Source organism: Euprymna scolopes, chromosome 2 (assembly GCF_053919585.1).
Source record: "Euprymna scolopes isolate OS-2025 chromosome 2, ASM5391958v1, whole genome shotgun sequence".
Classification (NCBI taxonomy): domain Eukaryota; kingdom Metazoa; phylum Mollusca; class Cephalopoda; order Sepiida; family Sepiolidae; genus Euprymna; species Euprymna scolopes.
Window position 1 is genome coordinate 125,783,715 of NC_136483.1, and position 21,682 is coordinate 125,805,396.

The window sequence follows — 21,682 nt, forward strand, 5'->3', positions numbered from 1 at the left end:
CGAGTTGGCCGATGGTTTCGTGATTACCACATACGTTGACTGGTCTTTCTCTGTTTCCTTCCACGCCCACGTTGCTTTAAGATCCGTAGAAAGAATTGATGAGTATGGCCCAGTCGACGAAGGTTGAATTTGTTGCTGGAGGGAAGAAAAGTTGCCAAGCAATCAAAGGAAAAATGTCTGAAAGCGTTTGTTATAAACAATAACAACGTTTATTAACACAATCTTCAAACACCACGCAAGGGGAGTGATTGTGGTTGACTGGCGGAATAAAGTTTTCTTAGAAACTCTTGACTGCAATTAAGCAGCGTTGATGAAGGATGGCAACGGATTTGGTTCTTTAAGCGGCGGCAAAAAAAATGAACCAACTCGATTTTTCGCTTTGGGTATCCTCTATTTATTGGCCCGAATACTTGAACAATCAGTGTCTGATTGGCCAGCCAATGGGGATTGCCGACTAATAGCTATCGTCGTAACAATCACTCAGGTTAGCCTTTGATTGGTTTTAGATAATCGGCCAATTAGTTGCAATCATTGGGAGGGGCTATACGGAGCAATTCTGTGATTAGTTGATGAATAATGTATAGCCGCCCAGTCCTTGTGCCAAGCTTGTACTCAATTCCAAGTTAGGCCGACCCAAAAATGATTGCCAACTTAAAAATATATTTATTGTTTATAATTTGATAAATTATGATTTTTCAGCAGGTGCAAACGTCTGCACTTTGTTTTTGTTTTATCTGTCATTCCCAATTTCTTTGCACTTAAAATGTCGGACTTTCAAACCGAATTAATTTTACTTATATAGTTCGTTTATAATTTTGAAAGGTCAATACACCTACAGATGGTTTTTGTTTTATTGACAGATTTATAGGTCAAATCCTGTTCTTGCTAAGGTCGCCATCTCTTTGCACTCAATGACAGTTTATTACACTTGGTTCTTAAAAAATGTTGGCTACCTTAACAAATTTTATACTGTTCAATAAAACAATTAATATTATAATTTAATTAATTATTGTTTAATTAACTTCGCCAGTCAACCTTTTGACACTTAATTAAAAGTGTCATACTCCTCCCCCACTTACCGACATTTAACCTTTGGTTAAAGGTCGGTAAATCATGTTTAACGGTACATACAGAAGACATATAATTACAATGATTGATTACACAGTTCAGTTTTGTATGTGTCCATAGAAAAAAAATCAATTGTTCATCCTAACAAACAACCCCATCTTTTTTTTCTACATCCCCCCTTTTTTTTTTGACATTTTAAAATATTACAAAAAATGTTTTCATTTTCTTTTTTTTTTTTTACAGAATTATTATCTCTTTTTTTTTATATAATGATAATAATGACAACAACAATAATAATAAATGTTCATTGCAGAGTCCTTCATTTTTTTTTCATGCATTTGTAGGAAATTTTTTTCTTTTTTTTTTTTTTTTTTTTTTTTTTTAATGCATTTGTAGGAAAATTTTTTTTTCATGCATTTGTAAAGATTTTTTAATCGATTGTTCCAAGAAATTCAGATCATTACACTGAAAGTATCTCCACCGATGGTAATTGCAAGGCTTCTTTCGGGATATTTGTGGTCTGTGGAGTTTGTATGTCACCTATTGGTTCAAGTTCGATTTGTTGTTCCAGTCTCTGCTGTTGATCAGTGACAACCGTTCCTGAGCTCCCAACATTCTTGTGCAGTTTAGTTGGTTCATTTCTCTTAAGCTTACTTAAACAATGGCGTACTATCAGGCTTGATGTTAACAAAACTGATACAATTAATAAGATGATGGCTATTACCAAAATTAACCAGGTAGAACTACCTACTTGTTCACTTTCTGTTAGGGAATTTTCCTCTCTAAGTGCATCGAGTTTATGTATTAATTCCCTTAAATTTATTTTCTTTAGAGGACTTACGACATTAGGGATTGCTTGCGGGGTCATGTTTGGAAATCCTTTTATTAGAGGTTCCCATAGGCTTAATCTACTAGTAAGTGTGATATTCATCAATGGTAAAAAAGAGTCGCTGGTCTCAAATTTTTCCTCGGCTTGGTAATAGGGAGGAAGGGTTATAGCGCCGCCATAGACCCCACAGCCCAATGGCACCTGCAGAGTGGTCAACGGAGGAGATATTTTTATTGTTTTGGGAGGTTTTCCGGTACATACCTGAGATAGTTCCAACTCATCTTTCGCTGCTATCGCCCATGCCCCATCTGTTATCCTAATAGCATTTGGCAGCATTACATCTAGGAGGACTTCTATTTGACAATGCTGCCCTATTCCCTTTTTATTATCCTTGAATAATTCGATTACACACAAATGGTGATTGCTGAATGTATATATCGGGCTATTAGATACGCAGGTTCCGAGTAGATCATGTGTACATTTTTCTGCCTCGGAAGAGGTAAGCAACATGAACTTTTCTCTAGTTTGATCAAGAGCAATATTTTCGGATTCTATTTTGTATTTTGCGACAGTTCCCAATCCCTGTTTCTCATGTGGATAAGGAATCGGTAAATTAATGACTTGAAAGACTTCATATATACTACCGGTATCCAACAATGGAAGTGACACCACAATCAGCAATTTACCATCTTCGATGAGAGTTAGACAACCCAATGACTTATAGTAATACCACAGCTCAGCTGTGGGATTCGCTGGCAATCTTAGGTGATGAGGTAGTTTGGCCTGAACTTCTAGTAAGTGGTCTTTTAATGCAAAAGGTTCCACTATATTTGGAGACAAATGACCCAAAGCTAACATATCAGACTGTGCTTGCAGGTTTTGTATGGAGTCCAACAGTGCTTGCAACTTTTTCTGCAATTGTTCGATGATTGTTAAAAAACGAAGATATTTTCTTATGCAATCTTCCAGTTTTATCACTCGGATCATTAATTCTCCAGTGATATTTCCGAGCTCCACTTGCATTTCCTTAAACCCCTCCACTAACTCATTTATTTTGCGACGGTTATCGGCTAGTTCCACCCTGGTTATATTTAGAATAGTAATACTATCCTTTTCTACTTGGGCCAATTTCATCTGACCTTTTTCAGAAGTCCTCAATCTTTTCTTTAGGGCATCTAATTGTTCCTCTGTTATAGTCCCAAAAAGTACGTTTAACGCTTTCCCCATTATGGGAAGTACCGATCTTTTTTCTCTATTTTGTAATAGTTTCAATCCATCCAAATATTTTTCTATAACCTCCACACTAGTTTTCATAATCTTTATGTCCTGCATAAGTGGGCACCACAGATTAAAACATTTCCCTTTTTCATTAGCTATGCAATCAATTTCCAAATCCTTTCCTACTAAGGTGACCTCGTCTATTTCTTTTCTCAACTTATTTAATAAGGAGTAATAGGGTTTGAAGTTCATCGTAAAAACTATTAACCATTTTGACCTTGTAATCGTTACTTCACTTGTTTTGCGAAAAATTACATTCTGACTATGTCGCAGGGCTGCTACTGTTGTCAGCATGCTCAGCAGGAGTAGGGACTTCAATTCAGCCATCCTACAAGAGAATAGGGGGTTAAATTCAGTCGGTTACTAATGAAAGGTAATATGGTTCCGTCTAACTTTAAAAACTACTTCTTTTCAAGCCTTCTGTTTATATATTCCTTCTCTATATTTTATTTTATTTTGTTTTGTTTTTCAGACGCATCCATGGAAACTTACATAACCATCTCTCTGTTATATAATGCCGGTTTTAGATTTTATCCAGCACACATGCTTGATTCGCTGAGTCACAACTTGGTGCAAGCTGGTGATCAGTTATATTATGGGATTGGCCCGATGTCAAGTCATCCCTTTTTTTATTTTGATAGCTTCTTAATCTGTATTTTAAAGGTGTATCTTCTTTTTCTTGATATCTTTTTCGTAACTCTGACAGGGGAATTTCGTCTTCACTCTCCCAACTATCCAATTCATTTTGCACAAAGGCATTTCCTACTTCTTCAATTTCTATTTGTGATCTAGCAATTGGGCTTGGCTCAATCTCAATTTCTGACTCCGAATCAGTCTCCGAGGGGGCTTCTACCCACCTCGTCCATCTCATACGTGGATTTGCTTCTTTTCTTTTAGGAATTTCCCATTCTTCTACTCCTGCTAATTTTAAGTCATTTGCATGAGCCTTTTTTACTTTGCCATTTATTTGGTCCCATACAACAAAATTTACTGGACCTGTCTGATTAATTATTCTATAATAAGGAGACCATTTTTCGTCAAGCTTCCCTTGTCGTAGATGCTTCTTATGATACACCGGATCTCCTATTTTGAGGGTTACCTCTTTCCTCCCCAAGTTTACCCTTTCATTTCGTTTCTTCTGGGCACGTTTTATCCTCTGCCTAGCTTGCATAAATATCTTATGTTGATTTTGGAGGATTATCTGGTGAAAATCTTCTCCCAGATATTTCCTACGGGGTTTTAATAGATTATCAATAGGCAAGATTACATCTCGACCAAATAGTAAAAAATAAGGGGAAAATCCGGTCACTTCATTAATAGAAAATCTTATGGCCGCTAATGCCTGAGTCAGGAATAAATCCCAATTTTCCTTGTCGTCTTTAGTGAGCTTTGCCAATGTATCTCCCAAGAATCGGTGGAACCGCTCAACCTTAGCATTAGCTTGTGGGTGATAGGGGGATGTTACAATGTGCTTGATGTTGAGACCTTCAGTTGTTTGTCTCATTACTTCATTAACGTTTTCTGGGCCATTATCAGATACCAGTTCTAAGGGGGTCCCAAAGCGCGGGATTATTTCGGTTAGTAATAGTCTAGCTACAGTCTGAGCTTTCTTATCTGGTACTGCATAGGCTTCCGGCCAGTTAGTTAGCCAATCCACAAAGCTAACTATGTATTTATTTCCCTGTGGAGTTTCCCCATAGGGTCCGGAGACATCTACACTAATTTTTTCAAAGGGATAAAATGGGACATCAGTTTCTTCAAGGGGTGCAATTTCAGATTTGCCGCTCCTCGACTGACAAACAACGCATAGGTTTACATGGTTTGTGACTTCCTTGTACAACCCCGGCCAGTAATATTTCCTGCCTATGAGTTCGTACGTCTTGTCAATACCAATATGCCCCATTTTATCATGAAGCTGTCTCAATATGTCCCCTCGAATCTGTTTGGGTATATACAACCTAGGTCGGACGTCTCCGTCTCGGTCAGAAAGATAGTATAGCAACCCATTTTGTACCATATATCTTTCTAGAAATGCTTTAGATGCTTTACCTGACTCTATGGTTCTTTTTAGCGTCTTAATTTCTTCATCTTCCTTGTATCTGTCTAATTGGGGCATTTCTTTTTTGGGGTTTTCATCCGTTCTATCTGTTTCATCTAAGGTGTGTCTATAATCCAACCTATGTGAGTTTATCATGTTTATTTGATAAAATTTATCATCAATTTCAAGTTCTTGAGGCGTCGATTCTTGTTCTAGCTGATTAGGGATACGTGACAATAAATCGGCACATGTATTTTCTTTGCCCGATAGATATTCTATGGTACAGTTGTATCCACTTATTTTTAAGGCCCATTGTTGTATCTTTTTATTTGTCAAATCTGCTTTAAATAGATATTTCAAAGGCTTATGATCTGTTTTTATCACGAATTGTGCACCGTTTAGATAATAATCAAGTTTTTGGAGAGCATATACAATAGCAAATGCTTCCTTTTCTATGACAGGCCACTTCTGTTGCGTAGATGTTAACTTGTGAGAAAGAAAGTAGATAGGTACTTCTTCTGGTATTCCTGGGACAGGACCGTCCTTCTCAGGACATGGTTGAGTTAGACATGCCCCAATACACAGGTCGCTCGCATCTGTGTACAAGATCATAGGTTTATTTATGTCTGGGTATGCCAATAAGGGGATCGTTGACAGTTGATCTTTCAGCGTATCAAATGATCGCTGGCAATCATCTGTCCACTTAAAGCGAGCACTTTTTTTTGTGAGAGCTATAAGAGGGGTAGCTATTCTTGAAAATGCAGGTATGAATCTTCGGTAATATCCGATTGCGCCTATAAAACCCCTGACCTGTCTAACAGTTTTAGGTTCTGGCATCGAGCGAATTACTTTGACCTTATCATCATCTGGCTTGATTCCTTGTTTATTTATGACAAATCCCAAGTATTTAGTTTCTGCCATCATGAACTGACACTTTGCCAGTTTTAATTTTAACCCATGTTTTCTCAGTTGATTGAATACCGTTTGAAGGTGTTGGAAATGTTCATTTATATTGCTCGAGAAAACTAGTATGTCATCGAGATATGCCATAGCAAAGCCTTCCAACCCTCCAAGTACTATGGACATGAGTTGTTGGAAAACACCTGGAGCATTAGCCAATCCAAAGGGCATAACTCGAAATTGAAAAAGCCCGTAGTGGCACACAAATGCAGCCTTTTCACGGTCATCTTGATCCAGGGCTACCTGCCAGTACCCTGATCTCAAATCAAGGGTGGAAAAACATCTTGCCTTGCCTAAGAGGGCCAGTATATCATCTATTAATGGTAGTGGATAAGCAAGCGGCTTAGTTATGTTGTTGAGGGCTCTAAAATCTACACAAAAGCGGTGTCCCCCATCCTTTTTGTCAACCACTACAATGGGAAAGCTCCAAGGAGATCGTGAGCGTTCAATCACCTTAGCTTCCAGCATTTCTTTGACAGCTTCTTCTACTAACTCCCTTTTGTGTATCGGAGTTCTGTACGGTTTCATTTTTATGGGTGGGTTGTTTCCAGTATCTATTTTCATTTGAACCGACTGAGTTCGTCCCAACTCCTTATCTGAGTTAGCGACAACATCTATATTCTTCTGAATTAAATTCACTATCTCTTGTCTATGCTCATTAGGTACGTTGATGTCCTTAGGATTAATTGTATTTTTGCTCATCTTAATTGGGCGTTTCTCAATGTACCTGACTTGCTTCCGAATTCTTATTGGCGCTACCCTTCCCAAATTTTCACCCTTGGGAACGCTCAAAGTTTTATTACCCAAATTTGCCAACATAACTGGAATCTTTCCCTTCTCATTTTCTTTTACTATCGCTTCAACTAACACTATTTCTTCCTCCTCCGGTATTACCTCCTCCGTTGAAATCACCTGGTATAGGTTTTCTTTATTTGGCTCTGAGGGGACTAGTTTGGCTGCGCAGGAGATAGCAGTACGTGGGGGTAATTTTACACTGTCCGTAGTGTAGATTTTAATTTCCCCGCCGGAACTATTACCCAAGGGAATTTCTACCCCTCTTATCGTTAGCCGATTTGGATTAAAACATAATTGTGCTTTATTTATTTTTAACCAATCCTCCCCTAAAATCATGGTTTGGTCTAAGTCAGGTGCAATGTACAATTTTGAACCTGTCTTAATCTTTCCGATTTTAATAGGTAGGTGGATCATACCATTTAGTTTCATTTTCTGTCCATTTGCTTGAGTTACTGTTAAATCTGAGTCTTTCAACTTTATTTTGCTATCTCTTAGGTCTTCAAAAATTGAGGACTTTAGAAGCGAGACTTCTGACCCGGAGTCTATCAATGCTTCTACCTGCTTGCCCATGATATCTACCCTACACGTCATGTCCGAGCCCTGTGTGAATAATTCATATTCTTCTGCTCCTTTTGTGTTGGGAATATTAATCATTTCCCGTTTAGAGCAGGAATTTCTTGGATTATTCTTTTTAGGAGCAAGAGTACCCTTATTCTTTTTTTCTTTTAATGACTGAATATGGTTAGTTCTGCGACTTTTTGTTTGTGCCGGTGCCTTGGTGTTTCGTTTTTCTGAAGTCGAGTAAGTTACATTCCCGCTTTCAGACTTTGGACACCTTTGTTCGTAATAATTCCAGCGTTCATGCTGATTTGAAGTAATCCCCTTTTTTTTTACTGGTTGTCTACAGCTGTAACAACCATGACTCTCTCCAGACCATTTTCTATGGTAACCCTCCGCCTTTGGTTCCCTTAGTACTGTATGAGAGCCTATTCCCTCCTGTTGCCAATGATTTCTACCTGAAAATTTATTATTCATTTTTTCTCGTTTCCCACAGCCCAGAAGTCGCTCATAAAGCCTTTCACTTTCTCTGGCTGATGACAAAGCCTCCGACAGTGTCTTTGGGTTGGCTCTGGCCACATCTTCCTTAATGAAAGTATTGTTTATTCCATCAATGAAGAATTCAGCTAGCTGTACCTGTACAGCTGACCCTTCTCTCAGTTCAGAGTCTCTATAAGCCAGCCTTGCAAGACTTGACATTCTACTAGCCAGTTCTGCAAGCGATTCATTTTTTCCTTGTATCACCTTAATCAATGCTCGAGCAGCATCAGCAGGGTTGACAAACTCTCCATACTGTGCTGTGATTTCATCGAATAAGGCTTTACTGGAAGTATCCGAATGGTCATCAAGATAAGTTCCAATCCATTCGGACACTACTCCATCTGAATAGTCATAGGCTAGGTTAATCAATTCAGGGTCCGATAAATTATGGACCCTTTGTTTTTTTTTTCAATGCCATCAGCCATGGTTTCAGATCTGCCGGTCTACCAGAAAAAATTGGGATCTTTGATCCAGCTGTTACCAACATAGGTGAAATATTTGAACGAGAAGTAGCCATTGTATTAAGAAAAAAAAATAAACACACCTAGAAGCTATTTAGAAATGAACCAACATGCACAATGAATGCAAAGAACAAAGAAAAATAGTCACTTACCCTGACTCTGTGGACTTTTCTGGTGAGTGGCTTGAGTAGGTTGAGCTAATTGCTTCCTAGGCTGGTTTCTGGGTGGAGTGTCGTTGTGCCGGTGAATATACAGAGTGTCGATCTTGTGTTTTGAAGCGCCGATACTGGATTCTGCGACACAGATGCGACGAGATCCGTCTGGTAATTAACCAGGGTCAATCCTGCGTCTTAAGGCACCAAATGTGGTACGATATCTTCACGAACCCGAGTTGGCCGATGGTTTCGTGATTACCACATACGTTGACTGGTCTTTCTCTGTTTCCTTCCACGCCCACGTTGCTTTAAGATCCGTAGAAAGAATTGATGAGTATGGCCCAGTCGACGAAGGTTGAATTTGTTGCTGGAGGGAAGAAAAGTTGCCAAGCAATCAAAGGAAAAATGTCTGAAAGCGTTTGTTATAAACAATAACAACGTTTATTAACACAATCTTCAAACACCACGCAAGGGGAGTGATTGTGGTTGACTGGCGGAATAAAGTTTTCTTAGAAACTCTTGACTGCAATTAAGCAGCGTTGATGAAGGATGGCAACGGATTTGGTTCTTTAAGCGGCGGCAAAAAAAATGAACCAACTCGATTTTTCGCTTTGGGTATCCTCTATTTATTGGCCCGAATACTTGAACAATCAGTGTCTGATTGGCCAGCCAATGGGGATTGCCGACTAATAGCTATCGTCGTAACAATCACTCAGGTTAGCCTTTGATTGGTTTTAGATAATCGGCCAATTAGTTGCAATCATTGGGAGGGGCTATACGGAGCAATTCTGTGATTAGTTGATGAATAATGTATAGCCGCCCAGTCCTTGTGCCAAGCTTGTACTCAATTCCAAGTTAGGCCGACCCAAAAATGATTGCCAACTTAAAAATATATTTATTGTTTATAATTTGATAAATTATGATTTTTCAGCAGGTGCAAACGTCTGCACTTTGTTTTTGTTTTATCTGTCATTCCCAATTTCTTTGCACTTAAAATGTCGGACTTTCAAACCGAATTAATTTTACTTATATAGTTCGTTTATAATTTTGAAAGGTCAATACACCTACAGATGGTTTTTGTTTTATTGACAGATTTATAGGTCAAATCCTGTTCTTGCTAAGGTCGCCATCTCTTTGCACTCAATGACAGTTTATTACACTTGGTTCTTAAAAAATGTTGGCTACCTTAACAAATTTTATACTGTTCAATAAAACAATTAATATTATAATTTAATTAATTATTGTTTAATTAACTTCGCCAGTCAACCTTTTGACACTTAATTAAAAGTGTCATACAAATGAGGCAACTGAATGATGCAAAGTAACCAGTGAAGCACAATAAAGCCTCATTTTTCCCAATGGTTTACTTCAACTTGTGCTGCTATTGCATAAAAGAACATGTATTCCACTGATATATCCAAAGCCTTTGACAAGATCTGGATTGAAGACCCCCATGTACAAAAAAAAGAAAAGAAAAAAAAAAAGAAGGGTTTTCATGGAAAATTTAATCATATGGTATTACAGGATAAATATTTAGTATAATCAGATCCTTTTTAAACAAGAAAATAATCCAGGTTGTTCTCATTAATCATACATCCAAATAACATGATATTTATGCAGGTGTGCATCAGGAGTTGATATTTGAATCATTATTATTTCTGATATTCATAAATGACCTTTCTGATAAAATTGTGTTCGAGATGGGCATATTTGCTGATAACAACGTGCTCTGCAAACAAACATGAGGGAAAAATGAATGTACACATATCCAAGGTAATGGTTGAAACCTTGTGCTCTACAATCACTTCTGCCAAACTTGTCGCTCCCACAGAGGACCAATTTGCTCAAAAGGTCACCTGCTTGAACTTGCTGATCACTTTGTCTAGTATACATCCTGTTTATGACTTTGTGACAAAAAATATCCCTGGATATTTTCTCTTTGTAGTTTCTTGAGCAAAGCAAGGGTTACACCCTCAGACCAAATAGTCAGTGTTTTTTTTTTCTCAATTCATTTCACTAATCGGCTGCAACACCTTGATGATCTTCCATATGATATATATATATATATATATATATATATATATATATATATATATATATATATATATATAGGGTGTAAGAAAAAAAAATTACAATAAGTTTACCAAGGTAATCAAAATGGTAAACTTAAAATATATTATAAATATTAAAGAATAATATTTACAAGTAAAGTAATCTCAACCAGATGTAAAAGCTCAATAAAACCGAAAAGGAAATAGAGCTTATAATATGAACAAATGATTAATAAATTATGTTAAAAAAACATCTTGAAAAAGAGTTAAAAACATATTTAATTTTAAAAAGGAAGCACAAGATAAGTGGATAGTCCTTAATCCGCGAAGTTTCGAAGAAATACTCTCCTTCTCATCAGAGGGCAGGAATTAGCAAAATGCGGGATCGGATTTTGCATGTAAAAGAATTTAATGAAACCACAAGTAAGTGACAGACCTTACTTGGTTAAGAACTTACCTGTTGGATTGGAAGTTTTTAATTCGACCGTGTTTGGATTTTACCATTCTTGGATTTTTACCCTTCACCGGACTATCCATTCATGTGAAATCTTTTTATAATTTTTCTTTTACCTCCTATTCCCCTTACCTCACCCTTTTTTTAACCAAGTAAGATCTGTGACTGTAAGAACTTACCTGTTGGATTGGAAGTTTTTAATTCGACCGTGTTTGGATTTTTCTTTTTTTTTTTTTTTTTTTTTTTTTATTACATTTTCACCCCAAACAAGGCAAATTGCCACTTTGGTGTAGGGGGCTACTATAAGGGGCAACAACTACTGGGGTACTATGTAGGGATTTGGGCAGCAAGATGTCGGTTCACATTACACTTGAACTTCTGCACGTCAGTACTGTTCGGGAGGCAGGGACCTGGAATGGAATTCCAGAGTCTAGCGGTTCTGGGGAAGAAACTATTGGAGTAAAAAGACCTTTTACATCTAGGGATCTCTACAGTGTGGGGGTGGGATTTAGCAGCCTGTCGGGTTTGTCGAGGGTGCTCACGTCGTGGGGGCACAAGTGATTGCAGTTCGTCAGAGCATTCACCACTAAAATACTTGTAGAAAAGGCAGAGGGATGCAACATTTCGTCGATGGGACAGAGGCTGAAGCTTAGATGCCAGTTCAGGACCTATCAAGTTTGCGACTCTGTTTTGAACCTTGTCAAGGAGCGAGAGACTAGTAGCAGATGCACCAGCCCAGATGTGACAGCAATACTCCATACATGGGCGAATGGTGGCCTTATAGAGGTACAGGATACTTTCGGGTGTTATTAGTTTTCTAGCACGGTAGAGAGAGCCCACCTTTCTTGCAGTGGCCCTGGCAATGCCTTCAATGTAATTGTTCCAACTCATGTTTCCTGTGAACGTTAGGCCAAGGAGTTTGAAAGATGTACTCTCAGATAAAGAGTCGTTGGCCATTGCTATAGGTGGTAGAGAGGGTTTCTTGTAATTATTGAATGAAACTAGTTTAGTCTTGGCAGCATTGAATGCGACCAACCACTTTTGTCCCCATTCCACCACAGATTGGTAGGTCTTCCTCTAGTGTTTCTGCCATTTCTTTAGAAATGTGTTCATTCGTCTTCTTGTCGTGCCTGCCATAGAGTGTAGTGTCATCAGCATATATACCCATCTCAGAGGCAATTTTGTCGGGGAGGTCATTTATGAATATCAGGAACAATAGAGGTCCAAGGATAGAACCCTGGGGCACCCCCACATTTATATCATATTGTTTAGATGTACGACTGTCGAGGACAACCTGGATTTTTCTCTTATCTAAGAAGGATTTAATTATGTTAAGTATTCTACCAGTGATACCGTATGATCTAATTTTCCTGAGGAGACCCTCATGCCATACCCTGTCAAAAGCCTTAGATATATCTAGAGCTACTGCTCTGCCCTCCCCCGCTTTGTCCAGTGAATGGTATATACGTTCAGAGATCACAGTTAGGACGTCTGCTGTAGAACGGGCTTGTCTAAATCCATATTGTTTGTCAGTCAGAAGTTTAGCATCTGTAAGGTTATGGACTAGAGCATGGTTAATTAAGGTCTCAAATATTTTGGCAAAAAGTGGGAGGAGGCTAATGGGGCGATAATTTGATGGGTCAGTCCTTTCGCCAGAATTCTTGAATACTGGTACAACAGAAGCAGTTTTCCAACAGCCCGGAAAGCAAGCTTCATTAAAGCATTTGTTGTAGAGTTTGGAGAGAACTGGAGTTACTGTGGCTGAGCACTTTTTTAATAGCACAGCTGGGATAAGATCGGGTCCACATGCTTTTGAAGTGTCAAGGTTTTTTATGATAGCGTGCACCTGAGCAGGGGTGGTTTTCAGATCATTTAGCGTGGCGTCTGTCCGCATAAGAAAGTCAGGTAGGGGGTGGTTGGAAGGGTCCAGTGTGGAGTTTGAGGCGAACCGACTGGCAAGCATGTTAGCCTTGTCGGTTGCTGAGGAGACAACCTTGTGATTGTTGGTTAGTGGGGGATTTTACCATTCTTGGATTTTTACCCTTCACCGGACTATCCATTCATGTGAAATCTTTTTATCATTTTTTCTTTTACCTCCTATTCCCCTTACCTCACCCTTTTTTTAACCAAGTAAGATCTGTGACTTACTTGTGGTTTCATTAAATTCTTTTACATGCAAAATCCGATCCCGCATTTTGCTAATACCTGCCCTCTGATGAGAAGGAGAGTATTTTTTCGAAACTCTGCGGATTAAGGACTATCCACTTATCTTGTGCTTCCTTTTTAAAATTAAATATGTTTTTAACTCTTTTTCAAGATGTTTTTTAACATATTTTATTAATCATTTGTTCATATATATATATATATATATATATATATTTACCAGTGGTGAAAAAACCGGACTAGAGCTGAAACAATTTGTAAACTCATTCTGGACTCACAGTAATAAATGTCCTATATATATATATATATATATATATATATATATATATATATATATATATATATATATATATATAAAGCAATACATCTCATGATCTGCTGTAACAGCATTGTGACGTTTTCACTTGAGCGGAACATCAATATAGCTAGTACCAAAAGATTCAGCCCCAAGGCAATGATATTTGCTATAAAATCACAAGGCCATAATTGCACCAGCAATTAGGTGTGCATATCGAGATCAATATTTGGGTGTGTTAGCAACGATATTAAACTCGAATGAGTAGTTGTTTTTACTTGCTAAAAAAAACATGTTAACTAAACGAATAATTGTTGACAATCAATTTTTTCAGTGGAATTTGGTTAAACTAAAATCGAAGAAAAATATTACTTTCAACTTCAAAAGAGCCGTTAAGTTCCAAAAGAATTGATAGTTTGAGCAGGAGAGAAGGTGGAGTTTTACGAATCGGGTATTTTGTTAACAAAAGAGAAATTATTTAAAATTATTATCAAAATGAAAAATTATATTATTTCTTACCAAAGAAAAACCTTTTTTTGAAGAATTTAGATACTGTGTAATACCTCTGTATAAATAAATATCACAAAGCATGTTTGAAGAGAGAAGAATGAAAAAGAACAGAAGCGAATAGAGAAGAAAAAAAAGAAGAGGACAGTGAGTCGAAATCAGATGGCATGCTCAATGTAAAACTTATCTCAGAATAAACTCTTAAAAATACCTAAAATGACAGCCCTTCCAAAGAAAAACCGAATTTGAAACTCCCCCCCCCCCGATGAAAATCGTTTAAACCGCTCAAAACGATAAAAGGCCAATCGGACTATTAAAAGAGAGCAAAGAAAAGGAATGGATCAAAATAAAACTAACTCTGTATAACCTGTCTAACCTCTTTGAACCAGTTGACGAGTTTGTAATATAGTTTTCCAGTTTTTTCTTTCTTTTTAATGTCAACTTTGTTTTGTTGGCGCACAGTTGACATAATTTTCAATACTACCACTTTTGTGGAAAAAACTTATTCTCTCTATTGACATGCTTATAACTTTCTTGCCTGATGCCAGCAGAACGATGTATCAACCCATTTGAGAAAAACATCTAATAACGACTACAGGCCTAAATAATAATAATAATAATAATAATAATAATAATAATAATGATAATAATGATGATGATGATGATGATGATGATGATGATGATGATGATGATGATGATGATGAAGAAGAAGAAGAAGAAGAAGAAGAAGAAGAAGAAGAAGAAGAACCATCTCTTATACAATTGTAAAGAAAGACTTTGGTTTATGATACCACATCCACTTAGTGGATCCACATCCACTAGACGACTAATCACATGTTTTTTTTTTATGAGCTCTTACTTCTTACTGACCGGTATCTTTGTGACATTTTGAGAGACTTTTGAGCATTCGTAAGTGCCATAGTATAAGATGTTATTCTTCTATCTCCATGGTTATCCAGATTATTGAATGCTGGAGGTGCATAGGGCCTAGAAATACTCAATTTCACATCTCAGTAAAAGGTCTTTTTATTGAATAGGGTTAAAAAATAAGAGTTCTAAAGATAGATCTGCCAACACGTCCTAGAGAGTTCAGTTGGATTTTTGTGTCATTGCTATCATGTCCTGGTTAAATGAACTGGGTTTTTTTTTTGTTTTTTAACAACTCACGTTCACCCCAAAAGGTATATCACCGCTTGGACGTGAGAGGCTACTATTTGGGACCATGTCTAGGAAAGATTAACAAGATTGACAAGATTAACAGAGTGTTGGTGATTGTATTGTCTTTTCTTTTGATATAGCAGAGGTTAGATGTGAATTGTGTGATGTAGTCCTGATGGGATATTTCTCAGAGTTATAGATTGGGAAGTCATCAGAGGTATGTGGTCAGTTAGAAATAGGCATTAAAAATGTTTTATGAATAGGTATATCACCAAAATTTATTGAAAATGTGCTATACTGTGACTAACTGGGGATAATTTACTGAAGAATGTTCAAATCTTGTTCTATTATCACATCTACTCTAGTGTCCAAGGCATCTGTTATCAGGTATACCTGGCTGCCAAGGTTCCAAGGTAGAAGCATTGAGATTTCTTTAATCCATATAGGTATGGACATTTTTTCCACTAAAGTACTTAATTATGTCCTTATACTCATGCAGAATCCCCAGGTATTCTGGGTTGTAGTAGGTCACAATGCTAATCCCATTTATGTTTTGGTTTGTTATGACATTATGTTATGACATTATGACTGAGGCAATATGGATGCCCATGTTATAATGTACCAGGAAATCTGTGCTGAGTATGAGTGCCTTAAAGTGAGTCACAGTAAAGGATCAGATAAAGTCACATTTCATGTTTACATTTAGGCTTTTGTTTCCATTTGACTATGGTGGAACCTTAATTGCCTGGTATTGAGCAAGATGGGCTGACAGTGAGTCTGTCCATAAGAGGTATCGCCCTAATTGCCGCACTAGATCAGGATTTTCAGTTTATTTCCAACATATAGAAAAGATGACTGTGTAAACATGTGCCAGCTGAGTTTGTCTTTCTTGTTTGTTTGGTGTTTTCATGGGGGTCTTGCAGGAAGGTTGGCAGTTTTGAGCTCGATTGCCAAAACATTCATGGAATCTGTACTCGTTTGTGCTGGCTTCATGTCTTCAGCTAGAACTGTGTGTTTGGCTCCAGTTGCTCCTAAATTGTGATGTTTTCTCTGTTATGAGGAGAGCTACGGCAACTTTGCTATTTCACCCTCTAAACATTGTAGGTGATCTCTAGAGTTATCATTTTGGTCAACTTTTAAGAAAATTTGGTTTACTGAATCAACCAATCGATCCAAGGGTGTATAAAGCAAGGTGGTAGTGGGTAAGTAGTCCATAGACTAGCCTGATCTTAAAAGCTGGGACAGAATCCTTTTGTTGTGAGTTACACTGAAAAAAATTCTTGTATGAGGTCTTTATATGAGTGGTCAGTCCATTGAAGCATTTTCTCTTTGAGATGGATATAAGATAAAAAATATTGGAATGGTGTCAACCTATTCAATGATGGAAGCGGATAGGGGCTGAAAAAATTAAGAGTATTGGTTAATAATTCACCACTGAATATTGCCTAAAGTTGGATGAACCAATAGCTTGTGTTTAGTGTGTTGTATGGCAATAAATGTTCAGTAAAGATGATATTTATCTAAGTTCGCTTAGGTATTTTATCATTTTCTGTGGTGTTCGTTTTTTGTGTTGTGCCATGTTGACGTCACAGTAGGGCTGATGATTGTGACGAGCATGCACAAAAAGTATGAGTTGTGCGTGCCTGCATCGGGGAGCGAACCTGGGACCGTTAGATTACAAAGAAAAACGTTTGTGAGCGATACTCGCATTACCGCAACAATTGAGTTCACTCGACGGCTATAAAAAGTCAAGCCGAAACAAAGATTGCGAGTCGTTTCTTTTTTTGGTCGGTCGACGGTTGAAAAGAACTTGCTTGTGAAGAGTGCAACGTTTGTGAGAAGACAGAAGTCGAAAGAACTGATTCGTTCAACTTTGAAAAGAATTTCTGACGTGTATATCTCTTAACACAAATTACTTAGCTTTCTCCTCCCTCGTGCCGCGACAATCTATTTCGGCTATTATGGCTTTCGATCCAAAACTTATACCTATATTTGATGGCAGTGAATCTGGACAGTCAATAGTGGAGTGGTTGGAGAAAGCTGAACTAATATGTCAGCTAAGTGGCGTAAAGCGCATTAAATGTGTAATTCCAATGCATTTGTCAGGCGGCGCCTATGCAGTGTACCAGCAATTAAGTGAGGAAAAGCGGGCCGATTTTGGGTGTATAAAAAAAACCCTGTACACAGCATTTGCTTTGGATCCATTTGCTGCATGGAAGCAGTTCACAGCTTGTCATCTCCACCCAGGTGAAACAGTCAACATCTTTTTGGTGGAGCTGTGCAGGCTAGCAGTCCTGTTTGGCGGTGTATCGGATCAATGCCTGCAATGTGCATTTATTGCTGGTTTGCCAGAACATGCGGAAAACTTGTTGCGGGCATCATCCCAGATGGATAACTTGGATCTATCTCATGTGCTGGCACGTGCTCGTGCTATTTTAATGACTAACCCAACAGTTCCAGAGCAAGCTGCATTAGCTGCACGATCGACACCAGTTAACCCCAAGGAGACAAATACTTCACGGAGGTGTTACAAGTGTAATGGACTGAATCATAGGGCAAGCAATTGCCTGTTGGATAGTGCAACAAGAGGAGATGTCGGAGTCAGACCTCGAAACCCTATCACGTGTTATCAATGTCGGCGGTGAGAGCATATTGCTCGATTTTGTCTGGGAAATGAACAAGGGGGCGAGAAGTGAGCGCCAATGTCATCCCCCAAACTAGTGTAAATGGCGCCTTGCCAATTGTCACAGTTCTTATCAATAGACTACTACGCACAGCTCAGGTGGATACTGGATGCAAGTCATGTTGCAAGGATTGGACAAGGAAAGTAACCCCAGTGCTCACAGCAGATGGAAGCACACTAAACTGAAGTAGGAATGGTGCAGGTTGACCTTGATACAACACGGAGCATTAGCATAGAAGTCCTAGTTGTGGATGGATACTTACTGGGATTTGATTTTTTGCTTGGACTGGATGCAATCAAGCGACTGGGAGGAGTAGCTGTGTCTAGAGCAGGAGAGGTGACCTTTCCACATTTTAGCAAAGCCAATTTTGCTGCTGTCACTATTACCGAGCCTGAATTCTCTGCCAAATATGACCAAGATACTCAGAAATGGACTACATCGTGGAAGTGGGCTGGCGACCAATCTCCACTGTCATTGAGTATACACTGTCATTGAGTATATCAGCAGAGTATCCAGCGCTAACACCGATTCGTGATGAATACGATTGGGAATTGCAGGTGTGGATTGATAATGGTTGGTTACTGTCATATCCCGAGGACGAACTTGGCCCTCCAAAAGGTCTAATCCCTCTCATGGCTGTTGTGCAGAAGAATAAACAGAAAGTGCCTCTCATTATGGATTATCAGGAGTTAAATGAGTATGTGGATGCGCATTCTGCTAACGCGGATGTTTTCTTACAAAAATTGAGGGAATGGCAACAACAGGGACCAAACATTGCAGTGCTGGATCTACACCGAACCTATTTACAAGTGCACGTTGTCAAATCTCTGTGGTCGTTCCAAACAGTAAAAATTAAGGGACAGCGATATTGTCTTGCCTTGGATTCGGCCTGAACGAATGAAAGCATATGTTCAACAACCTGTGTAAAGGAACATTTGGAGAAGTTTGGCCTGGAAAGCAAGACCCCAGAACAGTTGAGACTGGGCTCACGTGTATTGGGATTACGTGTCCAAGAGGAGAACGGAAAATTGTTATGGCGGTGTGGCAGTGACCTTCCGACAGTACCTAATAGACTTACTCGCCGAATTGTGTTTTCAGTGTGCGGAAACTGACTGGTCATTTCCCAGTGTGTGGCTGGTTGTGTGTCACCACAGCATTTGTGAAACGAAGGGCGAATATGATCACAACTGGATAGGATGATGAAGTGTGAGACCCTATTCTAGCACGGATGATCAAAGACATTTGTTTGAGAGTAGCCCAGGAGGATTCAGTAAAAGGTGACTGGTGTATCTGTGGAGAAGAATTCACAGTATGGGTGGATGCCAGTTCTATTGCTACAGGTGTGGTTGTGGAAAGCAACGGTTCTGTGGCAGAGGACACAAGCTGGCTCCACGCAGTGCATGAAGACAAACACATAAATTTAGCTGAGCTTGATGCTGTGCTGCGAGACGTCAATCTTGCATTACAGTGGAAAGCTAAAACCATACATTTACGAACTGACTCTGCCTGTGTCTATCGGTGGATAATTGACACCTTGTCTGGACAGACGAGAGTGCATACCAAAGCAGTCTCGGAAATGTTAATCAGGCATCGACTCTCCATGCTTCAAGATTTGGTCTCGGAATATGAACTAACAATCGACTTGAGGCTCGTCCAGTCTCACAATAACAGAGCTGACGAACTTACTTGGGTATCAAAGAGGTGGATAGATGAGATCCGCAAGGCAACAGAACCCAGAGAACTTGTGTACAATGTGGCCACAGAACATGAACACGATTCTCAGATACAGACAATTCATCAGTCCAGTGGACATCCTGGTGTGAAAAGGACATGGTACTTTGTAAAGTTGGTCAATCCAACAATAACTGAAACTCAAGTGCGATTGGTGGTTGGGGATTGTGAAGAATGCCAATCCATAGATCCAGCTCCGGTGCATTTGAAGCCAGGTAGGCTTAATGTCACGGACACTTGGAGTAGGGTTGCTATGGATATAACCCATTTCGGTACTCAGGTGTACTTGACATTGATAGATCGTGGTCCCAACCGTTTTGCCATTTGAAGGCAGTTGTACTGACAGGATTCGGCTAGCGTCATTAAGGAGTTGCAGAGTATATTCTGCGAAAGGGGCTGCCAACCAAATTGTTCACAGATAATGGTGCAGCGTTTTGCGGAAAGACAATTGCTGATTTTACACAAATGTGGGGCGTGCACATTTGATTTCGGTGTGCCCACCCACCCTCTGGAAACAGTATAATCGAGCAATCCCATCGCATTATAAAGCACATTGCGGCAAGAACAGGGTGCACAATCTTGGAGGCAGTGCACTGGTACAACGTCACGCCTCCAAAGGCAGTGCACTGGTACAACGTCACGCCTCCAAAGGCAGTGCACTGGTACAATGTTATGCCTAAAGATGACAAGACAGCCATGACAGCACCTGTGAATATGCTATACAATTATAGGATCTGTCTCAAAGGTATCGATGAAGTGAGGGTGCCCAAGACCGCAGTGGCTAATCTGTATAAGGAAGGGGATGCGGTTTGGGTGAAGAATCCGTGGGGAAGATGAACAACGCAGTTCGGTACAGGAACAGTGACAAAGATAAGTAGTCAACACTCAATATCAGTTGATGGAACACCACGCCACATAAAAGATGTGCCCCCAGCATGCCGAAATGACGTTATAATCAATGATGAACTCAATTCATCAGATGACGAAGACCCACTGCTGTACGAACGGCCAGATGACGAAAGCTCTTCAGAAGATGATGGTGGAAGTTCTTAAGAAGATGATGAGGATCCAGAGCAGGACGAGTTTAATGATCCGGCAAACGAAGGCACCACTGAGGAAGTTCCTGAATCTGTACCATTAAAGCGAAGTACCCAGACGAAACGGCCTGTCCAGCATTGTCATATGTGTGATCTTGAGATCAGGGAGGAGTGTGACGAGCATGCGCAAAAGCACACAAAAAGCATGAGTTGTGTGTGCCTGCATCGGGAGCGAAACTGGGACCGTTAGATTACAAAGAAAAACGTTTGTGAGTGATACTCACATTACCACAACAATTGGGTTCACTCGACGGCTATAAAAAGTCAAGCCGAAACAAAGATTGCGAGTCGTTTCATTTTTTGGTCGGTCAACGCTTGTGAAGAGTGCAACGTTTGTGAGAAGACAGAAGTCAAAAGAACTGATTCGTTCAACTTTGAAAAGAATTTCTGGCGTGTATATCGCTTAACACAAATTACTCAGCTTTCTCCTCCCTTGTGCTGTGACAATGATGATGACAAATTGGGACAATGGGCATCCAATCATATTTAAACTATTCTCCTTTCTGATAATGTTTCTTAGTACTGGGATTTATTCTTGAGTCATATATGGGGCATATAATTCAGAAATTAGCTCTAGACATTACCAGAGCCTCACCATACCTTTTCACACCACTGATAACAAATAACTAATTTATTAGATTGTAAAGGCATAAGTAATGAAAAAGACGTGTTCCAGTTGAAAGTGTTTTGGTTGAATTAATGATCAAAGTGAATATTACTTTGTGGGTCTGATCGACTGATGCTCATCAGGTGTGTATGTTTCAAAGCTGGGTGACTGCTGGGCAGAAGTTGTCACTATAAATCATTTTTTTTTTGTCTCTTATGAAATTTTTAGTTTAAAAAAGTATGTACATTTTTTA

The 21,682-nt window shown here is 39.0% G+C and overlaps 2 protein-coding genes across 2 annotated transcripts; one reads left to right on the forward strand and one right to left on the reverse strand.

The window, feature by feature from the left end:
* Positions 1 to 315: 315 nt before the first annotated feature.
* Positions 316 to 9,059, reverse strand: LOC145295962 (uncharacterized). Its single transcript, XM_080141874.1, has 2 exons — positions 8,680 to 9,059; positions 316 to 3,503 (listed from the first exon to the last, which is right to left on the reverse strand). Exon 2 carries the CDS (start codon positions 3,500 to 3,502, stop codon positions 1,529 to 1,531), a length of 1,974 nt encoding a protein of 657 aa, XP_079998000.1. The 5' UTR covers position 3,503; positions 8,680 to 9,059; the 3' UTR covers positions 316 to 1,528.
* Positions 9,060 to 19,222: 10,163 nt separating this feature from the next.
* Positions 19,223 to 20,053, forward strand: LOC145240315 (uncharacterized). Its single transcript, XM_080103897.1, has one exon. It carries the CDS (start codon positions 19,223 to 19,225, stop codon positions 20,051 to 20,053), a length of 831 nt encoding a protein of 276 aa, XP_079960023.1.
* The last annotated feature ends 1,629 nt before the right edge of the window (positions 20,054 to 21,682 follow it).

Excerpts from the sequence above, each read along its gene's own strand:
- LOC145295962 (XM_080141874.1), bottom strand. The coding sequence starts at position 3,502 with ATGGCTGAATTGAAGTCCCTACTCCTGCTGAGCATGCTGACAACAGTA.
- LOC145240315 (XM_080103897.1), top strand. The coding sequence starts at position 19,223 with ATGATCAAAGACATTTGTTTGAGAGTAGCCCAGGAGGATTCAGTAAAA.